Raw genomic sequence first — 20,974 nt, forward strand, 5'->3', positions numbered from 1 at the left:
TAGCTCGTCTCTCTCGGCATTAGTTATGGAAAGGGTCTTTATGGGGCAACACATCTGTATCCATATACACGAGCTCTCTTGCCTTAGATATATACACACAGAAGGAAAATAAAGTATACGAAACACGCGTGAACGGATTTGAAGGTTCTCCTCGGCGAGTCACGCGATATCTCGCTAAATCCTTCGAGTCGACGCGCTCCGAATCCATCCTTTTCGTGCAGAGCAGCGCCAGCAGCTCGTCGTCGTCGTCGTCGTCATGGAGACGCGGCACGAAATAGTTATTTATTCACGGCGATTCGCCTCTGGGCTTTCGTAGGTGCCTCTGTGTGTATACAGGAGGGGCTCGAGGTGTGTATGTATGTGTGGGTGTGCGACGTCGGGGCTGCCATACTTCGCTCGATGAGTATCACGATGCGTGTATTTCATAAAAGTCATTATCGAGGGCTGGGCTGTGTATCGATTCCATCGGATCTGGATGATGCGCAAGCATCGACACGGGGATGTGAAAAAAATTTTCTGGGGCCCCTGTGGGCTCGTTAAGGTAATTTACGATGATTCTTTTTGTTCGGTTGGAAGATGTAATATAAAAGTTGATAAAGAAAGGATCAATGACATATCTCGCGGTCAGATTTGTAGGCATTAGCTTGTCGAAGAAGGAGATGAGATGCGGGTGTTGAGACCCTCGCGAAATCCGAAGCTGTCGGTTCGAATCTCCACAGGCAAACTCTCGAAGGGCATAACGTCAATTAATCGCGCCTGGTCAATTTGCCGAGTTCTTGGCCCGAAAAGTAAGAGAGAGTAGAGAGAAATGAAAGACGCGGGTATATAGGGGACATAAAGCCGAATGTAATCTTATTTGTCAACGTCGTTTTCATTACCTTCTCTCTATCGGCTCGGCCGCATGTGTCCACTTTCATTTTCAACTCTTGCTTCGACGCCTCTGTTTTGGATGATGTATATGAAGTGGACGTCGTTTGTTAATTTTAATTAGCCTGATGGATCGCTTCGCGTAATTCTGGGTTTTTAAACTGTTCAAATAGGATGTTCCAAAGTTTGATGTAATAACGTCAGGAGCTTCGGAGTAATTAATACCCTGACGTCGTCGCAGAAGCTTTGAAGTATACTTGACATAATTCACTTAAGTACTGTTTAATTTTCCAAAATTCAGAATGAGAAAGCCCCGCGACTTCCCACTACCCTCAAACGCGACAATCGATCCTCGTCAGTCAGACACACAGACACACACACACGACCTACAATCGCGGGATAACAGAGCCGTGACAATAGCTCGTGGAAGCGCGAAAAGCTGGAATATTAGCAGTTTGTCAAATGGTCATTAAAATAAGTGCACACGGCGTATAATGTCAAAGGTTGGCAATGATCCGCTTTGCCGTTCCGCGTGTCGCGGTTGGCGCAAAGAGCCTCGTAATCTCCAAATCCGATTATTCGCCTCATCGGCAGACAACAACAAGAGCGGCCACCCTTCGAGAGAGGCTCAACACTGCGGATACTTGCCTGCCTTGCGCTTGGCACGCTTTATGTACCTGCCTTTGCTTCCTTTTTTTTTCTATTACGCTTCCGACACTTTCCACACGCTGTCCACTTCAAACGAGCTTTTATGATTCTTTCTTCTTTTTTCATCTTCGCACCTTGGGTATTATCGATTGGCGAGAGGCTTGACCGATGGCGGAGTAAAATTGCGTTAGTTTAATCAAAGTCGTACCGGACTCTTGGTTGGTAATTTATTATTTTTTGTTGATTAACTTACGTAAATAACAGCCGTCAAACGAAACGGTTTGTAACAAACATAGACCAGTCGAAGCTAAAAAATTTAATTTCGACCGTCGAATTCCAAAGGGATTGCAGACCGAATCCATAAACACAAGAGTGGCTCAACGGACGCATATTGTCAACAGAGCCACACTTGACGTAATCCATCAAACATAGTCAGCAACGAGCATGGGACGAGATGGAAATAAGCCATCCAGCGAGGTATGCAATTACGCGAATAATACCGTGAAGGGCTGCAGGAACAAAAGCAGCGAACAACGAGCTGCGCAGTTATTGTTCATCGATATGTACATATACTCGTTCGGCTAGTGGCTTAATGAAAAAAAGGAAGCGAGTGGCCTCGTCTCTCATCTCGAGATCGAAAGACGGCTCTTGGAACGACGACAATGTGCGCCAAAGCGTATTTAACTCGCATACATTCTCTTTCTCCTATATAACGGCTCTCTAGCCATAGGACTCGAACAAGTGTCAACCTAACCCTATCAAAGTGTAATAATATTTATATTAGGGCGCAGCCCTATGGAGGGTCGGCGACGGCTAACGCTTGTGCGCGCGTACGCGCGAGGGGGGGAACGATCCAAACGATTGGGGGATGGGTTTATGCCATCGAAGGGTAGAATTCATGACACAACCAGAGTTTACTTTGCTCTACCGACGTGGTATTTTTTACTCGGGGATCTCTAGCTCTCTCTCTCTCTCTCTCTCTCTCTCTCTCTCTCTCTCTCTCTCTCTCTCTCTCTCCGTGAATATTACCGGGGAAATTTCTTTTTTCCAGATGTTGTCGAACGAGGAGAAAAATTCAATCTTCTAGAAATTATGCTGTATATTGTCTCTGAAAAGGAGGTGTGTGAGCAATGAAAGAAATCGTTATAGTTCGGTAACAATGACGTATTTAATAACCGTTTCAACAATGTTACAGCGTCATACATGTTATAAACTGATAAATCATAATTTTTTTTTTCGTATTAGTATATGATCAGTTGCATGCGAAATTACACTTCAACATCTGGTTTTTCAGTTTAAGCAATATTGTTATTTATCATACATACATACATTATGCGTGTTTTAGAGCTTTCATTAGCCAGTTTTTTCGGAATCGATTAGCCGGTCTAAAGTCAAAGTGATTCAATAATTATAAATGAAATCAACTTTTGAAAACTTACTTTCCTCTGTCATCTAAAACTAAGTAAATAACTAGATAATTTAACTGTAAATTATACTCCGGATATTCGACTCGAACACTGGCTAAGCGTGTTTGCGTTTGCTTGTATATAATTGATATATTTGGTTTAAGAATTAGTTTTCACAAATTTTCAATAACTTTATATTTTTCGTAAAACTAAAAAGAAATTCCGATATGATAGTACATTAGGTCTTGCTCACACCGACTTGTATAGGATCTATTGCACATATAGCCATCGTGGCCAAGTTTCTTTTTTTACTGTAAGTAAACACAGAACTCGACGATTCATCGAAGTATTTAACAATTTTTTTAATAAAAAAAACGCATGCCAAAACATTTTATTTACGAGTACAGAATTTCAAACTTACTAGAAATCAAAGTTCACAACATAGTATACATCTTTAAAGACATTTTTTTAACTTTTATTCTGGCGAGACGCTTAGAGAAGAGGTTATACTCGGAAACAGGTACGTTACATGACTATTGGTAAATTACAAATTATGAATACCTCATATTCAGATAAAAAAACTTTGAAATTAAAACGTCATAATTCTAATGCAAATGTAAATTTCACTTAAAACCTAAACGTGTGAATATGATCATAATTAATAAAAAAACGACCTAATTAATGAATTATATACGTAACGAATAATAAATTAAAAAATTCTATTCTACGATAATTGTTATTTACAATATTGGTTATTCGATTTGTGTAAGTTCTAGGGTTCAATACAATTAAAACATAATTATATTACTATAATACACTTTAGGCGAATCGTAGATTTCGATTCCAATTCAAAATTTGCGACGTAGAATAATTCTCTAAATATATATATATATATTTATATTCTTACAGTTTTTTATATTTTTTAAGTTATTTATTTACAAGAGAATAGAAGAAACTGGAACAATCATCGCTTATTTAGCCTTGCAATGTATATTCCAAACGCTCGCGCTTCGTCGATAAATGATGAATTTTTTATGATTTTTCGCGACTATGATGGTGAGCATTCAGGGCTTTTAAGCGACTTTATAGTTCGCTTTCTTAAGAATATCGTTAAAAAAAAATTTTTTTTTCCTTAGCGAAACATTTTTTACCGCGTTTCTCCGACAGAATAGTTTACTTATAATTTTTCTCATATAAAAAGGGGTTGAAATTTCGAATTAACCAATGTAGCTTTCATTTAATTTCAAATTTTCATATCATGCGACGGTAATCAATTTACTCATCGGCGTTATATATACAAATATAAAGTAAAATTAATCTTATCAGAGGTCTCGGTTTTACTTTCATAGGTTCTTACAACTTAGTGTTCGATCGATCGGAATGTTTCAATCGGCCAACTTTCATGTATGATCACTCGTGTGTTTATAATTGCTTCAAATATATATATATATATATATATATATATATATATATATCGATATAATTTTATATTTAACTTACAGTCTCTTATATAATTTTACACTCGTTTATTCTTGATAATTGTTAGAAGCATTAATCAATAAATCGAATCATCAACTCAGTACCAATGCGCCGGACAAGAATTTATTTGCTTTTCGGAATTTTGATAAGCTTCTATATTATATGGTGACGTTATAGTTATATACTTTCATTTCGTTTTTTATAAAATTATCCATGCAAACAAGCTTTGCAAAAACTTTCAACAAATCGGTACTTTATTAATACTCATCGATAAATTCAATTATAAATCATTAAATTATCAGAGGCCAGCTCTCAATAAATCGCATTCTAAATGAACACAGAGATACAATATACCGTGTCATGTAAAATATGCCCTGATCATTTATCTCTTAAGAACCTTTTCCACAGTGAAAAAGCTTTAGAACGCTCATAAAAATACAGCTATATATTTCTTTTAATATGTATATGATATATTGTATATGCATTATATTTATACATGTATATCTACGATATGCTTACAATGAGTCGTGCTAGGGCAGAAAAATCAACTTCGAAATTTTTTTTTCTTTGTTTAGTCAACCATTCTAACAAACGATTTTAATACATAAATATTGTATATATATATTCATTTTTTTTGTTTATATGTGATCTCTAACCTACGATATAGAGTCAGAGAGGCACGATATAATTAAATTGCACACGTTGAACACTTGATCCGCATTAAAATGCCTAAAAGTTACAACGCTGATATTATATAATGAAAACCAGTTGATTTGATGCGATTAGCTGTAACACTTTGTATTTTATATAGTACGATAGAATGAGACTAATGCACCGACTCGATGTTGATCGATCCACCTCTAAGACAAGCTTACGTATTTCCCTAACTTTTTTCCTAAACATATTTTTTTTCCTCTTAAAATCTACTTTTTTGGATATCACGAGACGCGATTCCTGATATGTTATCTTGGTTCAGCAACGAATGATTTCAACTAAAAATTCAATAACTTTCAACTAAAATAGCTATAAACGCGCGATTTGTGCGCCGGGGTGCCTTGCTGAGTGGAACCCGTCGGCAGATATTATCACGCGTTTTTTTTATCATCTATACTTAGAATTACGCTTCTTTACTAATCGACTTGCACTTTCATTAGTATATCTTTGTTCCTCGATTGTGCGATCATGTGGAACTCCTAATGTCGTCAAACGCCGAAAAAAATGTTAAAAATCGAGATTCTTGGTCATTGAAATGAAGAAATAACGCGATAAATAATTTCTAAGAGACGACTTGCATGTCGTACACATTCAGATCCAGGTCAATGAAATCGGTCAGTAGCAATGCACTCCTTATAATATCAATGTTACGTCGTAGTTAAACTGTTTTCTACTCGACTTTTTATGCGACTTTTGTGCTGATTGGAGTAACTAACTCTTAATGAATTTTTCGGTTTTAGAGCTCGAGAGTTTAAAATGATTGAATATCAATCGAACGTTTGCACTTTGGCAAATGCTTATATAGGTGAAATTGAAATAATACGAAGTGTGCAATCGATTAATTTCTCACTAACGACAAAAATCTTGTTAAATTTCGAAGAAAAAAAATATCGTGTAATCTACAGAAGATAAGTACCTGATACACTCGCGACTTTGAAACCTAGAAATCCCATTAGGAGAGCGACAATGATCCACAAAACGAACACGAACGAGCTTACAGCCACACAATTATTCTTGACATCCACTCAATTATTTCGTATAATGTATATTTTTTATTACTCGATCTCTTACTAATCACGACAATCGCACTTTTTTTTATTCATCGGGCACACACATTTCATCTGACTCTCCGGTCGTTCCCTTTTCAAAAAAAGGAGATACTATACGTCATGATCCACGAGAGAGAGAGAGAGAGAGAGAGAGAGAGAGAGAGAGAGAGAGAGAGAGAGAGAGAGAGAGAGAGAGAGAGAGTGAGATCAAATGCCAAAAGCACACAATATTTATTTATGAAGAATGAATCAGTATTCGACCCTAACGATGATCTTTTTTGGAAGCGAAGGTATAGTTCACAATTGCTTGACTTCGGTATAATTATACTATTATTTTTTTCATTATTTTTTTCCCTCTTTCTCAAAACTTGCCTGCGTTATATCTTCTCACGCCGTCGCTCGCATCTTCGTTCGATCCGCTCAGCTTTGTTCGTTTTACCATCGTTAACAATTCATTATTTATCTCTTATAATTCTTCATCACTGGAAGCCTGCCATGAAGACAACAGTCTGCAACTTCAACCAATCACAGTCATATCAACTTAATTACATAACTAGTATTTCACCATTTTGCATTTTTTTCTTTTTACTTTCTTTCTAATAACTTATACGATTTTGTCTTCAGTTCCTTCATATACTTTAAAACATCCCTTGCCTGAAAGGATTACTATCTCCAGCAGATCGTTGATCCGTCGGTTCGCTCCTAAACGGATTAGGATTACCTGGCCTGACATTTTGTTGCTGTTGATAGCCCGACTGCGCGTAGTAAGCGTCTTGCTGCGGTACGTTCTGCTGCATCTCGTAACCAGATCCGACACTTTGCTGATAGCCCTGTTGGCTTTGCTGCTCGTTGTAGCCGTAGCTCTGGTTCGGCTGGGCTTGGCCCTGATAGCCGTAACTCTGATCGCCGTAGTTCTGATAGTTCTGGCCCACGTCCTGGTCCACGTTGGTCTCCATTCTCGTCTGGGAGGTGAGGTGGTTGCCGACTTCGCCGGAAACCGGTCTCTGCTCCTGAAGCACGTAGGTCTGGTACTCCTTGTCCGGAGGATCTTGCATGAGGATGTTGGCCTCGTCCTGGAACGGCTTGAAGTCGTAGATGTGCCTGAGATACATGAGTACCGGCGCGTACAGGAGATTACTGAAGGCTATCCCGAAGTTGAGAGCCGTAAAGCCGATGGCCTCCACAACCCCACCTGCGATGATCGGACCGATCGCGTAAGCCAGACTGTAGCTGATGTCGGCGATGGCGTAGATACTGCCGTAGACCGACACGTATCTCACGTCCACCAAGTAACCTAGGGTCGGAAGCAGGGCCGTGTCGATGAGAGCGATGCCGAAGCAGATACCACAGATGGGGATCATGAGGAACGTGTACGAGGTCGAGAAGGGAATGATGAAGCAGCAGAAGCCCTCGAGGGCCAGTCCACCGGCGGCCATGAGCCACTGATGCTGCGGATATTTCTTGGCCATCTTCACCGTGATCGCCACACCAAAGACGTGGGGGAAGAAAGCGGGAAGCCAGACCATACCCATCTTCCAGTTGTCGTGCGTTATGTTGTCCTCCATCCAGAGCGAGAGAGTCGGCTCCAGGAAGGCCAGCGCCACGTTCGACATCATGAGGGCACCAGCGCACACGGCGATGTAAGGGTCGATGAACAGCCGCCAGATGGGGATCGTCGGTCCGCTCTCCTTGCGGCTCTCCTTCAGCTGCTCCTTAAAAGGTTTCATCACCAGGAGCAGCATCAGACCGTCGGCCAGGCTGACGAAGGCCAGGATGAGGAAAGGCATCTCCTTGCCAGCGAACTGGTAGAGAGCACCGCCGAAAGGCGGCGCCACGAGACATCCGAAGCTGATGAAGGCCAGAGCTATGCCGAGCGCCTTGGACCGTTCGTTCTCTTCGGTGAAGCGATCGGCGATCATGGCCAGTCCGGAGGTGTCGGCGAACGCCGAGCCCACACCCTGGAGACTCCGAGCGAAGAAGAGAACGCCGTAGCTGCGGCCGCAGGCGAAGACGGCCGTCGAGAGGAACATGATCGTCAGGCCTATCATCATGGGGATGTCGTAGCCTATCCTGTCGATCAGAGCTCCCGAGAACGGATTGACCATCAGCTGAACGATGGCCTTCGAGGCGAACAGTACACCCGTGGCCGAGTCCTGGCCGTGATGACCCGGTGCAGCTGTGGTGTTGGGAGGCAACGACTCGTCGGCGAACGCGCCGATGTACTTGAGGTAGTCGGGGATGATGGGAACGATCACCATGTACAGCATGTTGTCCAGCAGGAGAGCTATGCACACGATCACCAGGATCAGCCTACGCTGGGCCACAGGCTCCTGCAGCTTCGTCCAGACGATCTCCTTCACCTCGCCCACCTCGAGGTTCAACACGGGTATCTTTATCGAAGACATGGTTATCGCTTGAAGTTGCTTACTGCTCCTCGCTGATCTTCTTCCTCGGAGATTCTCGGAGATTCGATGTCGACTTCTTCAAAGCTCTGCGCGGTTCATGCCAGCGGATGCTACACAGTGGTATGTGAAAATTTGAACTTTCGATCGTTTTCTTTTTTTAAGGCTTCAGTCTGCTCTGCATCGTGGCTTATGTCGACGAGGCGAATTTCGTCGATAGAAGCATTGCCCGCAGCTGCTGACGCTCAGAGTTGACGGCCGATGTTACGCTGCTGCTGCTCGGTGTTGTGTCTACAGCGAACGAGACGACGCGCATCAGGCCGAGCCAGGGGAAACCTACAACAGCAGATTATAAAAAAAAAAACATGGCTTTTTATCTCTCGATCGTGGAAGAATGTTTGGAGAAACTATGCCTACAACGACGATTTTTTTCGTAAGTAAGTTTCGATCAAAGGGGGAGCCCTAGCCCGGCCTGAATAGCGCAACCGCCTCGGTTGCCTTAACGTTTTTTTTTTTTTTTTGCACAATATGTTTTACACAAAAGTTTCACTATCAGAGTACACACACACACACACACACACAGACTCTTATGTATGCGTATGGCAGATTGAACGGAGAGAGGAATAAAAAAAGAGAGTATACTAGTTTGCTCAGAGTATAATAAAGCATATTTTACTTGGACATCCTGTTCGACGGATCGGCGCGTTCGCAGATATCGATGAGAGAGCGAGGAGTAGGTCAAAGTTTAAATTATGCAGTGCCGGATGCGGGCTCCCCTTGTAATCTACGCACTTACCAATTCTCGTATGCTTTTACGATTCTACGTGTACGGAGGACCCCCAGTTTTTTAAACAAATTGTTTGCGCAAAACAGCTATGTACAGGCGTGTAAAACGTTGGAAAAAAGAAAAGCATAAAAAGACTCACCAGAATTGTTAACAAACTTCTGCCTGAGGGAAGTGGCGAGGCGCTGGGGACCCGCGAGGGTTGGAAGTCCCGCAAGAAGGCCGCTCAGAGTGGCAGCCACGTCCGGTGGTTGCGGCTCTTCGTCCCTCGAGTCGTTCACCGACTCCGTTGCGTCTCTCGAGCCCGGGCCCTCCACCTTTTCAGTCGAGTCCTCTACCGAGCCTGAAATCAAAAAAAAAAAAAAATCGAACGCGAACGTTCGTCAAAACAGTCGAAATCAAGCTCCGAGTATTGATCGGCCGAAAACGCAGGTAACGTGTGTGGATCCATATAACGTACGAGAGCGATATCTAAAATAGAAAATGGCGGCCATTCATGCGCCGTGTGCGAGCTGGCGCCATTTTCTCTCTCGTGTATTATATACTACTGTCACAGGACTAATTCCGGCGGGGAATTGTGAATTTTTAACGAGAAAGCTCGCCGACGGATTTTCTTCGAAGAAACGATCGTTATCGGGATTATAACGAGGTCGCGAGCTTCTATTTTTAGATCCTCGATTACGAAATGCCCGTAGTCGCTTCCTTCTACGTCAGGAAGAGCGTAAGAAAAGCGCATTTCGCGCGCGATCGATACTGCCGCGAAAGAGCTCGAGCTTGCGGTAATTAGCACACGATCTCGAGTCTGAGGCAGAGCAAAGGAAAAAATTTCACAAGAAGAGAATCGAATCGATCGGAAAACATTTTCTCTCCTCGACATCTCGGTTGCGCGCGCGCGACGGATCGAGCCGGACGATTTTAACTCTGGCCTCCATTAAACATTCAAAAAGCGCGCTCGAACGTTCCCGTTTCGCACGGGACGGATGTATCCGAATCTCCCTCGCGACCTTGTCGAAAAACTCGCGAAAAATACGAAACGATACACACACGTATACGTATATATAGAACTTTGGCTGCTATAAATATACGTGGCACTAGACACACACACACACACACACACACACGCAGAGTGGGCTGAGAGCGCCTTAACTTTTACATTCGCGTGTGTGCAAGAGACGGTAAGATAATGAGCGAGATAGTGGCGAAAAAAAACGGGCCGACAGCTAATGAAAATAGAAATGATAAGGAGAGCGACGAGGAGAAATGTATATAGCGGAGAGACACGGTATATACGTACGAATTTGTACATCGAAGATTGGGGGGTGCAAGCTTCGACAAACACGCACAGACAGACACGGAGCGTAGCTAATGGCCGGTTGTTATACCCGTTGTGTGTGTGTGTGTGTTTTTCTTCCTTCTCTCTTTGTTAGAGCCGAGCTCAGCGAGCTTTTTCGAGCTTTTCACCGCTGGAAATCTCGCGCTTGGCAACAGTCGCCGCGCGAGATCGCTAAGAAATCGATCGTCGTCCTCGTTTCTCGCGGAGGAGCGCCGTTATTCCGAGCGTTGAAATCCCGACAGTTCACCCCTAGACTCTAGCCCTTTCCATCGCTATAATACGAGCCGTCCCGGTTGATCGGCGAAACCGTCTAAAACACTGACCGGAGAACGACGACGAGTAAGCGAGAAAGAAATCGGTAAAAATTGACGTAAAAAATGAATCGACACAGTGAGCGAACGGAGAATAATCAGCGGTGAATAAAATAACAACGGAATACAAGGGATGAAGAAAAATAATACTCACGCAGACCGAAGGGCTCTCGTTGAGCAGGGGCGTCTCGCTTAGGCTGGACGTGTGTGTCTCACCTTCGGGGTTGCTTTCGAGCGTCTGCCCTCGCAGTCCTCCCCGCCACTGCCCCAGGAAGCCTCCCCACTACCACCGCACCCCCTACCCCCACAGCTCTCTCTCTATCTTGAGAGGGGGATGAGAGTCACCCCCTAACGCGCGCGCGCGCGCGCACATCCCCAGGATCCGTGAAGCTCTGAAGCGGGGGTGGGGGCGCGGCAGCGGCGGCGGCGGTCCTCTCGACTCGCTAGAGTGAGAGAGAGAGAGAGACCAGGTACGCGGTCGATGCTGCACGGTATTTCTGGCACCAGGTCGATAGCTCACCTGCGCGCGCGCTGCGAGCACGTATGCGTACACTCGCGACCTCGGCTGCGCTTTTCGGCTGCGCGACTCTCTCTCTCTCTCTCTCTCTCTCTCTCTCTGACGTATGTAGGGGGCTTGTTCGAGCTACGGCACTGCGGATGCGATTTTTTTTAACTTTCGACGAAATTTAGACCGACGCACCCGTGCTTTATATATAGATGCTATGGATTTTTTTTTCTTGGATTTCGCGTCGTTGTTGCAATGACGCGTGTGTCGCTTTTTTTTTATTTTTGTTCTTCCGAGGGTGGTGACCACCTCGTACGCCGAGAGACACTGTGTACGTGACGCATTTCGCCGAGGGGTTTAATTGAATTCCGAAAATTCACGTTTAGCCGGTTATCGACTGGGTAGGAAGTGTACGTGAATAGTGGTAGAATCCGGGTTAAACATTCATGCGCGACTGTTCTGGGGTAAAATTAAACTCGACGACTATTTTTACGACGACGAATAGGGCAGAGAATAGTAGTAGTAGTAGTAGTAGAGAGCAGCTGGTATTATTAATGACTCGTTCGGATAATCGCATGACGGAAGCGCATAAAGACGCGACGTGAGCTTGCAAGCACGGCCTTCTTTGGGAAGCTTCTTTTTCTCTAGTTGCAATTTTTCGAAAGCATATAGCCTTTGACTGGCTGACTTTTATCAAGAGCTGTATATTTGCGTCACGTACACACACAAAAACATAAACGCGCGTATAAAGGCTATTGAAAATTTAATAATATTCTTGAATTAGAGGAAATTCAGTACGTTTCGCGCGAAGCTTTTTACGGTCAATAGCTTTAATTTTCCGGTGAATTAGAACACTGTAATTTTCGGACTAATTTTCATAAGAGCCCAACCGTTTCCACGGAGTCTAATCAGCGACGATGACACTTTATACGCTATTTCGTGTACCACCCAGAAATAGAATTTTGGGTCGATTGGCCACAACGTCGTCCGCAGCGATCCTCGTTGATGTTCCCGCGCAAGGGAGTACACACTCGGAGGATCGAAGCAGCGACGCACAGCATTGAGCTTACTGCAGTTTAAAGTTTCGCAAAAGTTCTAAGGGGACGACGCGGCCATTGTTTGCCGCGCGTGACGTCAAAGGAGGTGAAGAAAAAAAAAACGAAAGAAAGTGTTGGCGGACACACTGTATATCACGCTGAGGTCGATAAGAAATGTCATGTCATGTAACAAATTGCCTCTTGTCCCAACCCTATAACGGCTAACGTCGTATGGCGAAGCGTTGAAAATAGAATTATGACGCGATGCATAATTTACACTCGTACTGTTTCCTCTGGGACAATATACGCTGACCGTCGCGTGAATTTTTGGAGCGACCTTGGTGACGTTGTTTTTTGAGGATTCTATGCGCGGTAAAAGAATGTGGGTGTAGATGATGCATCGCGTATTTATAAATACAAAAGTCGTACAATCGCATACGTGCGCGAAATCCTCTGCTCCAGATATCACACCTGTGCGGCATCAGAGAGAAAGGACGACTCTACTACACTCTCGCAGGTGTACATAATACACATTTGGGTAACATTTAACGTGTGAGAACTTGAAAAAAAAATCCCAATTTCGAAACCAGAAGAGGCACACACACACGCACACACAATGTTGATCCCAGAGCAGCAGCGACGGCCTAATTGCAGCGTGAGCTACATGGTCCCGGGTAATTCGAGAGCCGAGAACGTCGTCCATTTGGAGGAACGATCCCGTAGCCAATTGGTGTATGTATATACACACTAGGCGAGCAATTCGAGTGGCAAAGTCCATATACGCGCGATGTATATTGTCTGAAAGTAATATGTCGAAACGCTGCTTAGCAAGACACCCGCGCTCTCGCGAGGTTGAATCAACGACGCGCACGCGGCGGCTCTCCTTTTCACCGAGTTTTGCGAAATCAGAAGCGAGCGTCCACGCGCGATGTTCTAGTTCTTATAACCGCGCCTCCGTGATTCGAGGAAGCGATTTGTACGCGTTGTACATCTTCGGCTCTTGTTCCTCTCACTTTTAACATTTTTCTTTATTGCGAAGCGTCTGCTTGTACAGTGACGTTCTTTTAGATCAAAATTCGAAGATCGAACTTAATAACAGCAATTTCAAATTTCGCGCCACTTCAAAGCATCGACCCACTCGCATCCTCAGCGCCAACAAGAGTAGCTTCTAATTGTCGCTCTTTCTCCCCTCAGGTTCCCACTAGCTCTTGCAATTTCCAAGACGTATACGCGCTCGCGTAAGAGTCTGTGTATACGTATATGCTAATCGCGAAACGACGCCGCAGGTGCGCGCGCGCGCGTATGATCTCATTAGATTGCGCGACGAGAGCCAAGCGACGACACATGTTTCTAAGCCTGGGTGTCGACATTATTAATGACGACGAGCTTCTAGCCTCGTGTCTTTCTTGTCTCGCTCTTTTCAGCTCTAATCGAGAGTGGGATAGACTTTTGCGGTGTGATAGGACTGCATTGTGCGCATCATCGCTTTTTGAATTGGCTCCTTTGATGTGTGCGAATATATTATGCAGCTCGTTGTATAGGATTTATCTTTACGGATACGGCTGCATAAATTATAATATACTGTAATATTGAATCGGTGTGATGTAACGCTCTTTTTCGGCAGTGGCGCATTACGTGTCCCGTCAGTCAAACTGTCTGGAACTGATTGAAACAATAATAGACCATAACTATTTGCATAAAACCTCGTCTCATCCTTGCCGGATAGATCAAACGAAAAAACAATATTTTTTCATCGGACTCAGCTATAAATCGATTGTTTTCCCACAACACAAAAGCTTCTAGCGATGAAGAAAACGCTCCGCTGACTATACCTCTCAGGCTGTATAAAACTGAATTTATTGGAGCTCATCACTATTTTATGACGCCTCTCAACTAAGCCGGAAAAAGCGACCGCTTGCACTCCTCGTGAATACCAATCGGCCCTTGTACACAGTCTAAGACAAAAAAAAACAAAGAATTTTGCAAAAGAACGGGCTCTGTTTATTCAAGCTCCTATGCACTTTGCCACACACACACACACTCGGCCCCCTACGCAGACAGACACGTCCCTTAGCCATGAATTGGAAATGCCCCCAGGGTAGTGCGCGCGCTCCTCTCGTTTTCCCTTCGTCTGCGTCCATTGGAAATGCAACGAAAAATCTAGCGGCGGCCCTGTGTTTGATCCGCAAATACCGTAATTACCTCGAATATTGTATTAGACGGAATATTCGGGGGGGACGTTACCCTCCAGAGCGACACACACCCGCTGCATGTATTATGTATACGTTGCTGCTGGATATGACAAGTTAAGGTTGGAAAGCGTTTTGTGATATTCTGCAAACTAACGGAATTTTCGCTAATCAGGAGTTCATTAAACAAAACACACATATAGTCGTGATTTTAACGAGCAAACTTTTTCTCACGTGTGAATCTTGTAAGAAGCAGATTGAATACACGCTTTAAAAGGATAATCACATGGATTACGCGCTCGTTTAAATGCGCCGCAATTAAAGAATACGTGTAGTGTGGTGAACGATGATCTCGGCGGATTTAGACGGTATAATTTCGAGCGGATTAATCGTAATTATAATAGGCGTTAGGAAAGGCGTTGCAAAATCCGCGTAAACAAAAACAAGGATAAGTACATACACACACGCGCGCGTCGAGTTAACGAAGGTAAATATAGCCATAATACCGTTGCACACTTACGACACTCTTAGACACAATGACGCTGAGTAAGAGATGTATGAATGAGCTAAACGAATTACGTCGAGCTACATCTCTGGCACGTTTAAAAGGCTTTCTCTTCGCGTTCGGGTATATCGTTTTGATCTAATTACGAGGACGATGTGCGTATGCGATGTGTATTTCGGGTAGGTCGCGCGAAATACGTCGATCGTTCCGAAAGTTAAAAGTTACGCGAATATAATATAAGGTCGATTAGCTCCGTGTGATTCACTTTCTCCCAAAAGCGATAACTCATCAGCGATGCTTATCCATATCCTATTCTCTGAAACATCATGTCGCGTAGGCGCGAAGCTACAATACAACAACGTCTCTCCGAAGATAAAAGCAACCGCTCGCAACGTAGAAACAATTTGACATTTAAATTGATCGGCTCTCGTGTGTCTGTGTTTGAGATACCTTAAAATGTAGAGCTCGTCCGAGGAGCCGTATACGCGTCGAGGGACTTTCGTAACTCGTTAAACATGCCGCTCGAGTGCGTAAGTAGTTACGCCGTCGTTGATCCGCGAGCGAATCTCTCGAATCATAGCACGCGTGCATGCGCTGGTTTTTAAGCGCCGAGAGAGAGAGCCGAAAAATTCAATGCGCGCCGCGCGCTAGGCCCTTACCTTAAATCTTCTTTCTCCTTCTGCTTTTTATGCGCATAATTGCGCGACGCAGTTCCGTGTTTGCGGGTAATGGATGTGTATGAGCGAAATTCAGCGAAATCTCTCAAGGACGTTTCTTTTTTATCGAGATTTCAGCGCGATGAGTCGTCGTCGCGGGGCTTTTACCTTTCTTTGTTGTTTCTGCGATTCGATCCTTGGCTGATGCCTGATTTTTTTAAAAGAAATCGTTTCATCTTTACGTAACTCGATCTACAGCTCAGATAGACACGATCGATCAGACACGAAAGAAAGAGATCGTGCGTGTAGTATATATATATAATTGATATTTCCGGCGCTCATCGCTCGCTTTCGAACTACATCGTTTCGTAATAGCGACGCGTAGGAGAAGAGGAAAAAAAAATCAGCTAATGAACGGTTGAATAAACTCGGACACAAAGCTGGCAATCATCTTTCCGGCGCACGATGCGAACAAAACAAAAAAAAAAAACGAAGATTACATCTATTTTTATGCAATGCTCGTGTCGTGTGTGCCGTAACAATATTTTTCTTTCTGGCTTCAAACAAATTCAAACGTCTTCGCTCCGGTACGAATACAGCGCACAAAAGGGCCCGTCCCATTGTCTCTATATTCCTTTCTTTTCCCGCAGGCCGAAGACGCCGGCAGAGAAGCAGGTCAGCATTTTAACCGTTAAGGTCGCGGAGGGGGTTGCGCTGTACGTGTGTACAGCCGCGGATCGATTTGATACAGGCCATGGTCAGCTCTATACGTAAAGTTACCTGTTCTCTCCGTATAGCGTGTGTTATATACTTGGGTGTTTATCGCCGCTGCGAGCATTTGGTCTGGTCCCCCCCTTGGATGTGTGATCGATCGTTATTTTTACCTTATTCTTTTTACCTACTGGCGTTGTTTTCTTGTTCCACTGTAGCCTCGAATTTATGCGATTGGAAGTACTGTTATGTGCGGGAGAAAATTGCGCGAGGATCGAAGCTGGTTTACGGCGAAACTAAGTCGAGCTTCAATTTTTGAAAATATACCCATCGTGTATATTCGTCGGCAGTTTTCATGTTGAATAATTACCGTCGGACGTGTATAAATATCTTCCTCTTGCAGAATATTCATGCATATTCATACGCACAGGCTCTCGTCGAGATATAAGTCGGCGCAGGCGGTCATGAATAATTGAAGTTGCGAATGAATTCGAGCTTTTGATAAAACTTCGATATATAGCTGATACATCGGAGTTTTTTCTTCATCTTGAAAATAAGTACACGACCTCGATACTTCTCATTTTCCGTAAATTTGGATGTAGATAAAAGATTCGTCGTGATTGCGAAATTGGGGCTAACGTTCGTCTTCAATATTTCAGCAGTGACAGCGCACACACCGAACTTTTAGATTGGCTCCGGCCACACTTTTCTCGATCGAACGTTATACGGGTCAGTGTTTATTGTCTAACGACTGGGCTTTTAAAATTTTAGCATTTCAGTAACGAGATCGTGTGCATCGGCTTATTCAATATATAATCGCTACGAATTGTTGGATCGTCGCGTATAAGCTCAGAGAGAAAAATTGTACGACTACGTGTGTTTGAGAGAGTTAAGTGAAACTCATTTGTCCGAGGTAAAAGAAAATAAATAATAAGGCATGTATAGGAGAGATGAATCATCGTCTCGATTTATAAATAAATCCCGTGTAGCTCTCGGTGTGTTGTGGAATATTAGAGAGAACTTTTAAAAGAGAGAGTTTTTTTTGGAAATGTGTATGAATTAGATGGCCGATCAAAAGCACATGTATTGTGAATATTGATTCGGGTATAACTTTCTCGTATTAGCATCTTTATTTTCCTGCAGTCGCCGCAACGCTTCGATATCAGTTTTAAGATTAACAAAAATACACTTGAAAAAAATATTAAAGTCAACAAACTTACGCAACCGACTTCGCATTTCGCGCAAAATCAATAAACGGCAATTTACAAGCCAACGACGCGTCATTATTATATGCCGAAAACGGGAAAAGCGTGTAAAAGACTGATTAATTTCCCTTTCGAATTAGAAAATCGATGCCTCGGGCACATCTTTTCACATCCGAACACACACCTATACACTTCTCTACATCCGAAGGAAAGTGATTTCGGACACGGTGAATTAAAGCATATACTCCTTCGTAGGTGTCGCAATCCAGCTTCTCTTACGAAAGGTTCCCGTTCCGTTCGGTGGTGTACGCCGGCTTGGAAATCGTATTTTTAATATTCCACCGATATCGAGTTCTGGTACAGTGTATAGAGACGTTTTATACTCCGACGCAACGTAGCACTGCTTGTATTTGGTTTTACGGCTGAAATTTAACGATTCGGTACTTGTGCAATAACACAGCAATTTCGGACCTTTGCGAACTTGCACGTTTTGAGATCACTATAATGTGCAGCCGTGGAAAACTTTTACCTTCTGTTTGTCGTGATTTTGTAACGCATTACCTTTTTTCACGCATATCTCTCTAGGTCTTGTTGAAATACCTGTACATACATCCACCTCGATTTACATATACAGCGCGTCGGCCTAATGTACCTTCAATATTTACTACTACTACTGGATTTTTTCGTGTGTACGGTATTTGCTGTGTCGAACGTGTATACACACTTTCGAAGGAGCATCGGCTCGTCGATTTTGTAATAGTTCCGGAACAGAGACGTTTTCGAAAAACTACATCTTATCGCAAGGCCGTTAAATTCGCAATCCAAGTGCTTTCGCAAAGAGAGAATGACAATATACTCGATTCTAAAATTACTCCCGTCGATCCCTCGGGTCAAAATGAATTAAATAACGTATCGAGCCGTGGGCCCGTTCAATCCGATTAATCTGACCTGCTAATTCGCTAATAAATTTCTCACATCCTCGCCTCGAATATCCAAGAAATCAGCACTTCGCTCCGTCCCATCCAAGTTAAAAAAGCACAAATACACATGCGAATACTATACACCCACTACTCGCGATCCATCCGCAGTTGTATTCTCTATATACATTTATAGATAGCGAGTTACGTGAGCGGAATAGAGACAAAAGGTCAAATCGATGCGAGGACCGGCGCGAGTTCGACGTCTGCTCTGCCGGGCTCGAAATTCCCCTGGTGTACTATATATACGCACGCTCGAGCTTTCGGCCGTGCTTAACACACGTAGAGCAGAGTGAATGAGAGGGAGAGAGAGAGAGAGCTTGCGCGCGCTGAGTAGTAGGTGGTTTTATTGATCGGCCAAAGCCACGCCCTCCGCGACCCAAAAGCTACGCCCCCGCTTTCTGTCTCTCTCTCTCTCTCGGTCGGTATCTGGCTGATTTCAAAGGAGAGAAAAATATTCCTCCGGAGCTGCGCGCGTCCCCTGGTTCCTTCTGTATAATACTCTGGGCTGTGTATAAACGTCCTGGCGAATGGCGATTTTTACGAGATCGAAAAATCGCGGGGGTGTATGGAAGCGAAGCTCCCGATGACGCTCGAGGCTTTTTATTGATGAATCTATATCCGCCGATAATAATACGACGATCCGCGATACGGAAATAAGCTACTTATGAGGCATGAATTAATTGTTTTATTTCTTTGCAGGTATGCCGAACTCGATTGTACATTTCGAGGAAAAATCCGAAACATAATCCGCCATATTGCCCGGAGCGACGTCGCAGCCGTTCAACGACCGCTACACGCGTGCGCGAATATCGACGGCTTTCTAATTTTTTTTTTTTTTTTCACATATATATTCGATCCCTTTCTTCCGACGAGCGCGCGACACTTTTGCTTCGTTTGAAGAGCTCCGCCTTTAATTTATGCGGCTCTTTGCGCAACAAGAGGTGGTGTCGATAGCGGACTGCGTTATTCAATTCGAGTGATTTATCCGTCCGAATAGAGTATAAAATTTTTGCACGTCCGATTGTCGCGGATTTTCTCTATCTCGGATGAATATAATCGTTCAGTATCGACCTTTGTAAACGGCCTTTATTACACACTGCAGCTTGCCTATGTAAATAAGTACCGAACGCTGCGTTTAATTGGCTTTGCGACACGCGATCGACGCTCGGGAGGAAGAAGACACTCGACAATTTGCGCGGAATGCGCTTAATCGCCTCGTTATACAATGTATAGACTCCTGCCTTACAACGACTATATTCGAGTATTTTGTTTTAACATGAGATTTCAAACGGTATGATTTAAACCGACTGAGTGAATATCTGCATTATACACGAGCGGCAATAAAACATTCGAGCTGTAGTGAGGCACTAAAACGAGTAGATAAATAATCCCGAATTGCAAAATGCATACGCCTGTTATCGATTACCAAACGCGATGTATCGCTAATGAATTCGTGAGAAAATCCGGACTTTACATAAATTTTCGCAAGATGATCAATTTCTTAACGGATTTGTTATACTGAGACTTTCCTTAAAAACGCTTTAATTAACTACTAATGCAAAGCCATTAGTCGGTGCGTGTCACATCTCGTTAGAGGAGGACCGAATTGAAAGGCTTTTATTTTACTCGTCAAAAATTTCGACGATAATTGAATCGTCCATCACAATAATCAACGACCGCGACTCGGTGTCACTTTCTATAATCCGAGATCACAGCGTTCGGTAACCGAAACCGTCGCTTGTACAAAGCATCTGTATCCCATTAAGAGGTAGATATTGATTAATTATAAAAAAACTGAAACACTTCTGATACAGCCACACGTAACGTCGAAAAATGCAGAGACTAGCCTTACGTGATTTTCTCCTCGCTTTCCATGCTGCGCGTATACACTTTTATCTGAATCATTGATCATTTTCACTTAAAACGTCCTCCGCGAGCGGCTAAATTTATGGGACCTTTGATTTACGGCTCGTGTCGTGCCAGTGTATACGATATGCCGGCGGAGCCAAACAACGAGTCTGTGTGTCACGGGCGTTTAAACTGACGGTAGAGATCAAAGAATCCATTGTGTATGGCTAGTTTCGTATATGAATATAGTTATCATTAAATTTTGAAAAAGGGCGCGAAATTCAAATCTCAACAGCGATAAACGTAACTATACAAGGCCGAGAACATCGCTTTCAAAATCCATCC

The 20,974-nt window shown here is 43.6% G+C and overlaps 1 protein-coding gene across 1 annotated transcript; it reads right to left on the reverse strand.

The window, feature by feature from the left end:
• Positions 1–2,658: 2,658 nt before the first annotated feature.
• On the reverse strand, positions 2,659–11,274 carry LOC116415675 (vesicular acetylcholine transporter). The gene is made up of 3 exons (XM_016988366.2): positions 11,148–11,274; positions 9,492–9,692; positions 2,659–8,901 (listed from the first exon to the last, which is right to left on the reverse strand). The coding sequence occupies exon 3, from the start codon at positions 8,566–8,568 to the stop codon at positions 6,802–6,804; it is 1,767 nt and encodes a 588-aa protein (XP_016843855.1). The 5' UTR covers positions 8,569–8,901; positions 9,492–9,692; positions 11,148–11,274; the 3' UTR covers positions 2,659–6,801.
• Positions 11,275–20,974: the final 9,700 nt, after the last annotated feature.

Source organism: Nasonia vitripennis, chromosome 4, assembly GCF_009193385.2.
Source record: "Nasonia vitripennis strain AsymCx chromosome 4, Nvit_psr_1.1, whole genome shotgun sequence".
Lineage (NCBI taxonomy): Eukaryota > Metazoa > Arthropoda > Insecta > Hymenoptera > Pteromalidae > Nasonia > Nasonia vitripennis.

Coding starts and splice junctions, on each gene's coding strand:
- LOC116415675 (XM_016988366.2), bottom strand. CDS start 8,568: ATGTCTTCGATAAAGATACCCGTGTTGAACCTCGAGGTGGGCGAGGTG.